At 41.8% G+C, this 13,544-nt stretch overlaps 1 protein-coding gene across 1 annotated transcript; it reads right to left on the bottom strand.

Moving 5' to 3' along the window:
* Positions 1-7,367: 7,367 nt before the first annotated feature.
* LOC129586649 (uncharacterized) lies at positions 7,368-8,894 on the bottom strand. The gene is made up of 4 exons (XM_055479972.1): positions 8,817-8,894; positions 8,370-8,739; positions 7,878-8,063; positions 7,368-7,636 (listed from the first exon to the last, which is right to left on the bottom strand). Exons 2-4 carry the CDS (start codon positions 8,713-8,715, stop codon positions 7,371-7,373), a joined length of 798 nt encoding a protein of 265 aa, XP_055335947.1. The 5' UTR covers positions 8,716-8,739; positions 8,817-8,894; the 3' UTR covers positions 7,368-7,370.
* Between the last annotated feature and the right edge of the window lie 4,650 nt (positions 8,895-13,544).

The raw sequence follows: 13,544 nt of genomic DNA, 5'->3' as shown, positions 1-13,544 counted from the left end.
GCGCACCACATTGTTAATTGCTATCGACGGCATTCCTTTGTCCAAAACAACGACGAATACCAAAAATATAAACGTTTTACTGCTAAATCTAAAAGAATTTTTTAATTTTCTGCAAATCTGTAAAAGATCTGCTAAATTACCATTTGAACAGTGCAAATGTTGGGCCCTGCTAGCGCTACTAACGCCGATGCGCACACTAATGCCAACTGCGGCATGATCAATAACACTCCCGGTATGCCGCAGATAATTTCATCGCAAGCTTGCAGTTGTCGAAAAATAAACAAATACGCTCTGGTGGCAAATGCTGCTGCTTCCAGTAAATGTTTATCTGGCATGGCTTTTAGCATATATTCATTGCACGTCCCATTGTCTCAAAAATATCATGGTTTTGTGTACTAGCACTTCCGTTATGACTGTCATTCGTTGCGGCGGTTAACATACATGCTTCGTCTCCTTTCTGGTATTTCTGATAGCATACTTGATTCGAAAGTGATAAGGTAAGCGTTATAATGCTTTTTACTAACGGCTCGTGGGTTAAGTGGGGCCTTTTATTATAAACTAGGTTAGATTCTGAAATTTTCTTTTTCTAAAATAGAAAATCTGGTATTTGTACGTTCTCAGTTATCGTTCCGCCTTGTACGAAGATTGTTAATTAAAGAGGAAAGGTTTAGGTCTGGATACGCAGTAACTGTCGATATTATTATTTTCCAAAATATTAATATTGAATGAAATGTATGGAGGTGAGTGTGAGCAGATCGAGGCGAACCTTACGGCAATTTGCCATGCTTTGTTAAAATATTCCATAAACCTGTAACAGACTCTGGCGAGGAGATCACGAGTGAGCTTTATTGACAAATAAAGGGGAACAATACTGCGTAATAGCAGGGAAGCAAGAACAAAGGCGCTGATGGCCAAATCTAGCAAGTGTGTGCTAAAGGGTTCTTGAGCGTCTACCAAGGCGTTGAAGAATGCTGGCTGCGACCACGTGCGTGCTGCAGGCCAGATGCGTCAGCTGTGTGATGATGCGCAGACTGGACTCAATCCAACGCGAGCGTATGAACGCTGAGTAGTACTGCGAAAGAGGAACGAGAGAGCAAGTACTGCTCAGTGTGTGCGCTGCGTATATCCGCTTCAGCGGATGAGTCAGTGCAGCAGCAGCACACGTACGTACGGCGAGAGAGGCGATAGCGGCATGCAATGGGTGCAAGTACGTCCTGTGTGGACCGTACGCACCAGGCGCAGGCTGCCATCTCTGACAAACCTTTTAAAAAAATTATGCTACACAATCAAAGTTTAATTCATGGTTTCAAAACCTGAGCAATCATCAAAATCAGAATACGGAGAATTAATGTAGATTACGTTTTACGTACTCCCAAGAAAGAACACCGACAAAATGTCTATGCACTGCATCATGTAGTAAAGCTCCATCGAAGGCGTTTTGTTGCTCAGAGGGATCATTGCCAAATCGCTCGCATAATGTTTGGAATTCGGGAATATTGCCGAATTATAATGATAGGATATATGCATGACTTGATTTCATTGGGTCGGTTGACACGTATCGAGTTGTGTAAAATATATTTGTAGCTTTTTACAAGTGTCCCAAGCTTGACCACGAGTAGCGATTCGAGAAAGGTGAAAGTTTGCGAAATAAATCATTTAACTGCATATCTACCTTATTCCGCCGTTTTGAAGAATAGCGCTGTGACAGGCAAGCACAGAGAGCTCACAGGTGCCTTTATTGTACAAATAAAGTGGAGCAAATACCGCGTGATTGCGGGGAAAAAGCACAACAAAGCCAATGTCTGGCGGAAATCAGCAAGTCGAGTTGCTGCGAGCTAGTTCTAGAGCGTAATGAAATGTAGAGAATAGAATGTGCTGGCGGCAACGGCGTCACGCTGTCCAGACACATGGAATGTGTGTGCGCAGACTGGACTCGTATCCAACGCGAGCGTATATGCGCTGAGTCATACAGCGAGAGAGAGGAGCGAGAGAGCAAGTATGCTCAGTGAGTGCGCTGGCGGTAGATCCGCTAGGCGGAGAGTGCAGTGCAGCTACTCACGTACGTACAAGAGAGGGCGAATCAGCATGTGTGCAGTGATACGCATACGCGAAGTGGCGTATCTATCACGCAGGCTGTCGTGCCTCTAACAGCGCGAACGGAATGCAGGACTTTGAGCGTACTCTCTGTTATTGTAATTCGTCTTTAATTCCGAAGAAACTATTGCATTAGAGCAAAATAAAATAGCAAGAGCCGCTTGCAAAAAGCATTCCAGCACAAGAAAATCTAATTAACTAATTTATGATTTCCACATTAGGACAATTATCATCATCAGGACGAAGAAGTCCACGGATAGTCAAAATATTAGAATTGCATCCCAGTTCTGTATATATGACTTCACCGAAGTTTTAAACGTTACTAGGAAGGAGCGCTGATGAAGACATACAGGCTACTTGCAATACAATACAATCCAGGCAATGAAAAGAAACACCCAAAAACAACAGAGATTAATCCAATTATCGCGCAGTCCCCTTGGTTGAGGCAGGGTACAGTGAGGAACACCAAGCCCACGATTTCATACACACCGCACACTATTACGGTGACCGATGGTACCTCAAGAGGCGTCGCTTGTCTCCATCCAATTGCGCGTTTACAAGGTCCCGCTCTCAGTTTGCTATGGGTCTCCTCTGTTATGTTAGAAAACTGATGAAGACTGAATGTGCACAAGCACCTTAAACACACTGACTGTCTGCACCGAAGCTTACTCATCTTTGAATAAAACCTCGGTAGTCGGAAAAAAATAATACATCGTAAGTCTATAATGAGCTGTATCGTTGGAATTTGTTATTACTAAAACACTAAAACCTACTCGGTTGGCAGACAACGGAATAGCAGAGTTTGCGCAAAATGGTTTCGGGACGATCTGAGTATTGCAGGTTATCAAAGTCCGGGTAATCCTGCATTTCTTGTTCTGGACTTATCCATTTAAAGACATCCTCTTGCTCGACAGGAGCCTGCATGCTGACATTTCCAGACGTAATACGGCCATTAATATCCGGCGAACCTAAAGGAGATACTTTTGAAAAAGAGTTCAATATTCCTAGATTTCCTTCTGCGGGCAGGCTACCGATCACTTCGGCCGTTTTCATTTCGGCCGCGTTTATTTCGGCCAAAGTTTTTCGGCCGCCATTCACTTCGGCCGTCATTCAGTTCGGCCGTCATTCAGTTCGGCCGCCGATCACTTCGGCCATAGTACATTTCGGCCGACGCCCATTTTGGAATAATTTACAAAACGTTACTTTCGATAGAAATTTGTCGGAAACTTTAAACCGTAGAATCAAAAAAAGTGACAGCGAAGGGCCGCGTTTAAGAAACTTTAGAAACCTAAGAAACATAAGGAAAACCAAGAAAACCTAAAATGGTCGAAATGTCCAGCTGCCGAAATGAGCTTTGGCCGAATTAAGTGTCGGCCGAAGTGAGCCACGGCCGAAATGAACGTTGGCCGAAGTGAACCTGTGCTGCCGAAATGTAACGCGGCCGAAGTGATCGGACGCGAAAAGGGCTAGCTTACTGTTAGAAGCACGCATAACCAAAACAAAATTTGAATAAAATCTGTTACTTCCCATTTACGGTTTCGCCGGACAAACTTACAGTGTCGGTATTGATAATGCAGTCCCCAAATTCCCATTGCCGCAGTGAATAATGCTTTCCAGAATGGATTTTTTATGTGGTCGCGGTACGGTTACCTAATTATAATGTAGATGTCTCTTGGTGCGACCAGACGTTGTTCGGAATGTGTGCGGTACATAACATGTTAGGTGCCATATTGTACAATGTCGAATGTTACGGGCACGGCCCCTAAGTGTCTAATTTTTTCTGTTGGCCTTTAAGACTGTCCGCCACAACAATGAAAACCTGGGGTCCCACAAAAGACTGCAGTCATAGTGCGATTACTGCAATGCGGAAAATGTATTCATTGTACTGTATCAATGTAAGGAAACGTCCGGGAAGTAACAGATTTTATTCAAATTTTTATTACCGCAATTATCGAATTTGAACCCCCCCCCCACCTCATAATACAAGCCGCCCCCCGTAATTAGAGCCCACCCTAATGTCGTTTGAAAAACTTGCTGATCTGATATCGAGTGCTGAGTGATCTGATAGCTGCACCGTAAAGTATAAGTGATCCCATGACGGAGCAAATCGAAGTACTTCTATACCTAAGTGGGAGTACTCGTATACTGCCCAGTCTGCTACTTATTCTATTGCTTTACGTTTGGGGAGTTCTCGTTTCTTGAGCATATACGCGGTATTTGCTACTTCATTAATTGCTTTATCTGACTTTTTCTTCGTATGAAAATAAAAAAACAATTTTCACACCGTAAAGCGTTTATAGTTTTGCGTTTGCTTCGATATTTATCAAACGGAAAATTAACGAGAAGTTGATGTTTTACGTTTTTTTGGCATACAACTTCACAAAATTGTTTGTTCATATAGCGTTAGCGGTACAACGAAACCCATCTCGCTGGTCAAGCGTGGAAGACGCAAACAAGGATAGCCATACCATAATTACTAGGAAAGTGCACTCGCCTTTTGCGGGCACTGCATGACCTAAGCGTAGGGTAAAGAGTAAAATAAAGTTATTTATCCACCAGTGTTCGGTGCACACTTGTGTTCTCGTGCACCGGTGACGTATGGGATAATTATTGTTCATAAATGTTGGTAGTTAATTGTATACGGTATAAAACGTTTTTTTACACCGATTCCATGAATACAACAGTATATGGTGCACTAAAATTAATATGTATTTTTGGGAAAATTCGATAAGCCTAGAGTCTGTACGGCTTCCGCGCACCAGTGTAGTGGGTGGAAAGTGGAAACGTCCGACGAACGTAACAGTTTGCATGAGTACCTAGGGCCAGCATACAATAACCTTTTAAAGTAGAATAACCTTACATTCGTGCATTAGGTGGTAGTGACCGACAGAAACCACATTTTCCATGCGGCCTGAGTGTATACGGCCAGCGCGCATGTGCAAATGGCAGTACGGTGACCGTGCGCACGTGCATTAGGTGGCGGTGACCGACAGACACGACATTTTCCATGCGGCTTGAGTATATACGGCCAGTGCGCATGTGCAAATGGCAGTACGGTGACCGTGCGCACGTGCATTAGGTGGCGGTGACCGACAGACACCACATTTTCCATGCGGCTTGAGTATATACGGCCAGCGCGCATGTGCAAATGGCAGTACGGTGACCGTGCGCACGTGCATTAGGTGGCGGTGACCGACAGACACCACATTTTCCATGCGGCTTGAGTATATACGGCCAGCGCGCATGTGCAGATGGCAGTACGGTGACCGTGCGCACGTGCATTAGGTGGCGGTGACCGACAGACACCACATTTTCCATGCGGCTTGAGTATATACAGCGAGCGCGCATGTGCGAATGGCAGTACGGTGACCGTGCGCACGTGCATTAGGTGGCGGTGACCGACAGACACCACATTTTTCATTAACGCTGAACATAGAGGACCTTCGCTACGCTTCGGTCGATAATTGTAATTCACGAGCCTGCTTGATAAAATTACAGTGTCGAGATTGGTAGTGAGTCAGTAGCGCAGATTCCGCATTTCTATTGCCAGTGCGAGTTCAACTTCAACATTGAATGCCATCAGCGAGGTTCTGTTACCAACACTGCATCGGATGAAGAAACCACAGGACTTCTGAATGCTAAGTGCAGAGTAGAATGATCCATAATTTGCCCTGAAATATTTTGCCGGTTTTGCGGCGTGTTATTTGTTATCCGGTATCAATAATTTGGATAAAAGGTCGTGAAACGCGGGCTTCATCTTCGCTTCTGTCACCTTACTTTTGCCGCACTCCATTCTCCCTTGCCGCTTTCGGCATAACTTGATCGGTTAATAATGGTTACTGCGGAAAATATGTGCCTTCCACTAAACCGTAAAGAACTACATTTTGGTAAATTAATATAAATAAAGTCATGGACAATACGTCGTGTTGTCCAGACGAGAAATTATTAAAGATTGTGCCGAAATACAGTTAATGGTCGCTGCCTTCTGTAAATCGACAATACTCAGGTGAGTCGAACAAAATTTTTTGCTTACGTTGACGCCAAAAATCGATGGTAATAAGTATAATAAAACTCTCCAATTGCCAGTAAGTAAATACTTGTAAAAACTTGCGCCGGTAATGAATTCTGCTGCATCAGGTCACATAGAACATTATTGTACTGCTTCTATACACTACACAGTAGGGTAGCTTTTAGACTGTATTGCAGATTTCTGCCTATCGAGGCTAATCCAGCATAATCATTGGGTACAGAGCGACAACACACAAGCTTTTATTTGCATATTTTTGACAGCTTTTCCGGTTTTACTGGCAGTTGTTTGGTCCTTATGCTTTTGCCCTGCTAAAGGACAACTAAAGAATGTCGAAGCCATTTTTGCACATGAACATCTACTGTACAGAGTACGAGTACGAACGAGAGAAACTAACAGGCAGTTTCAACGCATCGCGCAAGAGTGTTCTGCGCAAGAGTATTCGTGATTCTCGTCGAGACTGCAGACTGGCAGTGTGTCATTTTGACGTCACTAACAAACAGGGATTTTGGAGTGCGCCAACAGGAGAATTATGCATTCGCTCTGTTTCTGTTCGTGTGCTAGAATTTTCGAGGCGGTAATGCATTGAAGTGGCCACAACGCCAGCGCTAAATTTAAAAATACCGTAAACATTTTTATCACACATTTTTTCCTCGTTTGCAGAGGATGGTTTTTTGTAAATTTTCATGTATCTGCCCAATTAACCAACAACATGGTTTGCGAACGCGCGCTGTTTAAAAAGTGCCGGGATAAGCGCTTGTTGTTATGGGCCTACGATGACTTCCCGGCGCACCGTAGGCGCACGGCTGCCAACCGCCACAGGGTACCATCCTGGCGAGAATCGTCAATTAGTCATCCTATTATCATTTTTTAACGCTCAATCGTCGCTCATGACATAATGCTATGTTTAATTTGCTTCTGAAATTTCGACGCTGCCATATGATGCCGTAATTCGTTTTATTAAATTATCTACAACCACTGAGAGTTGTGTGTTCGGAAAAGTGTGTTTGCAGTGCTTCTGTGAGTGTGAAGCTCTGACGTACCTTGCACTGTAAATAAAAGCTGCATGTACACTAACGTTGTAAATAGAATTTTTCGAACATATTTTAGAGCTTTAAACAAAGGCATTGTACATGTACATCAACATCCTTTCCGAATAAAGTTTCTTGTGCTATTTACATAGGTACAGACTGATGTGCATGACACTTAAGCAAATTAGCAAAACAATATCAAAAACATTGCTGGATTTCTACCAGGAAAGTGCTTTGATGTAAATGTGGATTTCGCCCGCTATGAGGCAATAGTAAATCAGCGAAATTGCGAAGCCAATAAAAAATAACCACAGTCCAGCCATAGCGCCACCGCAGTACTTCTCCAACGCAAGGATAACCATACCCATGATCTGAGAAGCGCCGCAGACTATTACGGCGACGGATGCTCCCCACAGGTGCGACGCTTCTTTCCAGCCGATTACGCGCATACATAGCGTCTGTATAAACTGGCCGTGCTTTTCATCTGTGATTTAAAAACAAGATCGGTACAATTTGGATGGAAATAAGTTATGAGCAGCAAAACGTGCAATAACGTTTTGAAACTAAATGAAACGATGGACGTTTGGTCGCTCTTCACTGCAGCATATCAGTACTTCTATACCTTCTATATAAATATACTCCTATATCTGTATCTAGAGTAATAATGTTTAGCTTCGCCAACCACGTTTCATAAGCATCAGACACGCGTATTTAATTATATTTACCATGTTCGCAAACCACTTCAAAGCAAAGTTTGCGCAAAACAGTCTCCGGGCGATCCCATGCATGCAGAGTGTCAGCATCATCCAGTCCATTCGTTGGGTCAAGCCATTTAAATACATCACTCTGCCTGACAGGAGCTTCCATGCTGACATTTCCTGCAGTAATCCGACCGCTGGAATCCGGCGTACCTAAAGATCATTCAACTGGATTCTTGGAATATTAAAACTTGCTAATGCAGCCGAGTAGTGCAGGCGATTTCATAACAACTCACGTTACACTACTACAAAGTATACGTACAGTGCATTTCAGCGAAGCGAAGTAACATGAGCAATGCGTTGCTTTTTTAAAGGTCAGCGAATTTAACGAGCATCTGCTATTGCACGGTAACGCTTAATGTAAAGAAGGCCGTCCTCCTGCCAGGATGACCTCACAGGGAAAGAATGTAAGCAAAAACGAACAGTTTGCACAGTGCTGATTTGCTTAACTGAACGCACAGTGTCGAGCTTGATAATTAAGTCCCCAGATACCCATTCCAATGGCGGGCACAACGTTAAGGACCATCAACAAGCAACAGATCCAGGCGCAGCCTTCAGCAAAAACGCTGCAGCAGCTCCGCACACCAGATGGTATGCATCGCATTATGTCCATCTGCACGCGGTTCGGACCAGTTTCTTCCGATTTCTTGTCTTCCTTAAATATTCTGCAGACCTTGCTATAGGCCATTTCCTGCACTTTGCACGCGTAGCCTTTGACTGAATTCCATAATCCTCGTCTGTTATCGCCAGTCTCTGGCTTCGGTTTTTGAAGGGTTATACTGTTAATTATTGCAGTTGAAGGCATCTCTGTGTCCTGCGTCAACGAATACTGGCAAAATTACAAGCATTTATTATTTAATATAAGGAAATTCTGCCATTTTCCGTAAGATTATACCGTATACGTACCTAGAAGGTCCGTCAAATTATAATCCATGCACTGAGAATGCTAGGCTGTGTTAACGATCCTGGCACCGGGGTGTTAAGTGTAAGCAAACACCAAATGAGACATGATCGATAACACTCATGGTATGCCACAGATCCGGATGATGTTAGTGCAACTATGCAGTAGTCGATAAATAAACAAATACACGAAAGTCCACTCGAGTGGCGAAATTCGCTGCTCCCAGTAAATGTTTACCTTGCGGAAACCTTGTTTACCTTGTTTACCTTGTTTACCTTGTTTACCTTTTGAAATCATTCTTTCTCCGTATACATTCTTTCTTCGTACACATACTTTCTCCGGTTCATTATATCGGAAGTATAATGGTATCATTTGATTTCCGTTATACACTCACTGCATTGATTAACTTAAGTATAAATAGTATTATGCTTCCTTTTTTCTTAAGCATTTAAGTTTTGTAACCTTTTCTATTAACCTGTCGTGGGTGCTCATAACTCAGTTTTAAGCCTGGTTAAGGCTTTAAACCATCTTAAGTTTTTTTGGCTAGGTTGAAAAATTTGTCACTTTTGAAAAATCCTTGTATGATTTGTTGGGGTAATTCTAGTTAATTAATGGTATTGGTGCTGGTAGTCGTACAATAGTGGCACTGGTACTGGTGGACTGTCAATACAGTATGACCAAAGCCTAGAGTAGTATGATTTATAATAGCCAACCGCATGAGTCAGTTGATGCTGTGTAATAAGTGAAGTTTCTTGAGATTGTGTAAGAAATGTATGTTTAAAAAATAATAATAGACAATAGCCATCCAAATATAGCCAACGAAGTAGGTATTGGCCAAATTCTCATGCCAATAAAAGTGATTTATTATTGTTCTACGCTTCGCTCAGTATTACTAAAGATAAATTTGTAATCGTAGGTTTGTGGTTTTTCCAAGATTCAGTTCATCGCCGATTCATTCCGCGCAGTTTGCGCGGGGTCAACTAGTATTGTTTAATATGTTTGTTCGATGAAGTACAGCTACTACGTACTTACTCTGCTATCTTTTGCCGCCGCTTTTTTACGGTTGTACTCGTCAGAAACCGAATCCTTTGTGCGCAAATTTTACTCCCTATTTAGGGCAAAAAGATATTTCAGCGACGCGTTCCTTCTATTCACGAGTCTTTCGGTTCGACAAAAATGTTTTAGATCACGTCCGTGCGCCCGGAAAATTCCGGGCGCATAGCAAATTAAGAAACAATCAACAGAACATCGCCCCAGACGGCATTAGCAAACAACAGTCACGTGCAGTCTGAGAACAAAATAAATAAATGAAATAATCTTAATTTGCTCCCGGTGGAGCTGTTCCCTGAACGGCTCCACCGGGAGCACGACAGCCGAGCGCAAAAGTGCAAAAACGTTGCTTCTATTGTACTTAATTTTGTAGGAAGAAAAGTTGAAGTAGACATAATAAAGTATGCATGAACAGCTTATAAATAATGACTCAAACACAGCATGTTCAAAATCTTAATAAATCATCGTAAGGAAGCGAAATATTAAAACAAATATCAATATCAGATATTTAATAAAAGTACACCAATAAGCAAGGCCGCCAAGGATATTTCATCAAATGCAAAGGCTGATAAAATCTTCATTTCTACCAAGAAATCGCACTGATGAGAATGTGGAGTTTACTCGCTACAATGGATAAGTAAGTCCACGACATTATAAAGGCGATTAAGAAAACGAAGCATCCAACCGCAACCCACCCAGACCGCTCAACTCCGCCGGCGAGCACAGTCAGCAAACCTACAAGCTGAAAGACGCCGCCGCTTATTGCCAAAACCGACATTCTCCAAAGGGGCTCCGTCTTTCTCCATCCAACTATACGTTTACAATATTGTCTGGGTGTGGGCCACCTCTATGATGCAAGGAAATCGAGTCATAAGTATGGAATGAGTGGTTAATTTAAATAAACGGGAATATTTTAGCTTACTGCTCTACAAGAACTGTCAAGAAGGGAAAACGGATTACAAAACAAAACCAACAGACTGCACATTTTAATTGTATAATATTAGAGAATCTTTGATTATTTAATCTACCCATTTCGCAGACAACGCCAAAGCAGAGCTTGCGCAACACTGTTTCCGGACGATCTGAATGCTGCAGTTCATCGCAGTCCGGCCATGTTTCCCATGGACTAACCCATTTAAAGATGTCATCTTGATCGACGGGAGCCTGCATGCTGACATTCCCAGACGTAATGCGGCCACTGTCATCCGGCGAACCTGAAAAATTTTTCAACTTACATCTATACTTCCGTATGTCTTGTACTTGCATTTGTAGATCGCTTTCACTGTAAATTTTAAGCTACAGCTCACCCACGTATTCAAGATTACTGAAAATGCAAAGATTTTAAAACTTTTTGTGTCCCGTATTTTGTCAGTTAGTGATCCAGCGCTGTCATTTTTTCGTTCAAGTTTTTAACAGAATTTGCGCCGCAAAACTCTTGGCCACGAATAAGTAACTGGATGTTTCAAACATAAAAAAAACTTACCGGCTGCTACAAATATCGAAGAATTCATGAAAAATATTATTAGTGTGTGGTAAGAGAAACAACATTATAGGGGCACTTTTCTCTAAACTGTATAGCCAAAGGTCACTAATGACTTAAAGCGCGCTATATGCTATCTCGTTTTTAATAACCGTTGAATTACTATACGAGTGTTGTGATATAACCATACGGAAGGCGCATTAAATGAATGTAGAAATGACAGCATTTATCGAATAAAATTTGCGATGTTTCCAGATTGGTAATACTTACAGTGCCGAGACTGATAATTTAGTCCCCAAATTCCCATTGCCACGGGTGCCACAATGCTAATGATCGCCATCACAACGCAGATACGAACATAGTATTCAATAAGAAAACCCCCACAATTCTGGATAGATTGTAGCATGAATCGGGATTTGTTCCAGAATACTTGGCCGACTTTTTTGCACATTGTTTCCATCTTGTTTGCATACATTCGTATAAAATGTTCTGAAGCACGTTCTCCACCTGCAATATCTGGCATCATATTCCGATGCGTTTCGTCATCACTTTCCGCTTTCGACATCACTGTGCCGCTAGTCACAAACTACTGCAAAAAACGTGTTTTGTTTTAAAATACAAAGAATACCTTTTTGGTTAACTTAACTTGAGTAAACCTATGAGAGATCGGTCATCCTATCCGGGACAGAAAATATTGCACGTTGTGCTCCGCCAACAACTGAAATCGATTGTCGGTTACTGCATAACAGGCTAACATCAGACATTCGCGGTGGGCCACAGTCAGTTTGCCCTTTTCAACAATCGATTGGGATAACAATAAATAAGTAAATGCCAAAACCGCGGTATCGGCTGGGAATCTTGCTGCATCAGGGTCACATTATAAATATTCAGTTTATCCGCTCACATCCGTGTTGTATGTTTTTTTCACCGCTGTTATACAGTATGCATACGACGATTTTTAGATTGTATTGCAGACTTCACTCAGCCGAGTAAACGTTCTCAATGCAACTGCACTAGAACAACATCATGAAATTTTAAATTTGCAAAAACTGTTATTTAAATGTTTAAAGGTAACTCAAACTTTTACACCCACAATAACAGGATACTATAACATATATAACGTCCTACGTATAAAACAGCCGCAACTACAGAGCAACTTGGTGTTGTTTTAAATGTTTTTCATGCCAGTTAAATCCCTTCTAACATTTTTAGCGTTGTTAAGAAAAACTATAAAGATTCCGGGAAAACAGTCACACAACACTTTCCGTGACCAGCCTTTTTATTTGCGCAGCTGTGTTAACACGAATCCTATACCGTATGGCTGTACATCTATAATTGTCTCGGCGTACCATACACCGATGTCATTATTTATATTGTAAGGGTGCATCAATTCTTCGGCATATATCCAATACATTTATGCATAATCTGTATATAATTTTTATTAATTTTTCCTAAATATTTTTTGTCTTAAAGCTTCTTCCCAGTTTGTTTCTTAGCAGACATACTCTGAACCTATTTGACTGGTACTGTACTAATTTTAAAACCTGTTTTCGAATAAGTTACTTACCGGTGTCAATAGAGTATCCCCTTAGTAAATCAATAACTTACACGTTTACACGTCCCCTGCTATGCGTTGTGACTATTCCACACACGAGAGTGTTTTCCGGCACGTTTTTCATGCAGATTTAGGTAACATATTCGTATATGTAGTGAGATTATCGTTTAAAGAGTTACCGTAGTTGTTGAACAGAAGCGGATCGTAGCGAAAGCCTACGGGTAGAGATTCAATGCCTGCGCTATCGTAGCAGTCAACTAGCAGGAGATTCCCGTTCAGTATTTTATGATCAATAATAAGCTTTAATTCCCTGAACGGCCGACCCTGGCACTAGACGTAATATCTTTTTATTCAAATTCAAAGGATGTATTGCTGTGCTTGCAACATTCTAATAAGAGATAGGGCCATATAATTTACAGAATACATACGAGTACTTGTACAAGTACCGCGTTACACACAATTATGGTAACATAAACTTAATCTGCATTAAATTTTGTACTAAATCTGATATTCTCCCGACACATCGTTACTAAATATGACATTCTCCCGACGCACTGCTATTCTACGAATGAGAAAAGGCGTCCCACTTCGGTAGCAATTTTATTCATTCAAGCAGGATAATTCTTTAATTGTCTCTGCAATAAAACA

This window comes from Paramacrobiotus metropolitanus, unplaced genomic scaffold (genome assembly GCF_019649055.1).
Source record: "Paramacrobiotus metropolitanus isolate TYO unplaced genomic scaffold, Prichtersi_v1.0 Parri_scaffold0000021, whole genome shotgun sequence".
Classification (NCBI taxonomy): Eukaryota; Metazoa; Tardigrada; class Eutardigrada; order Parachela; family Macrobiotidae; genus Paramacrobiotus; species Paramacrobiotus metropolitanus.
The sequence above is the reverse complement of the archived record's forward strand: the minus strand, read 5'-3'. Positions and strand labels throughout refer to the sequence as shown.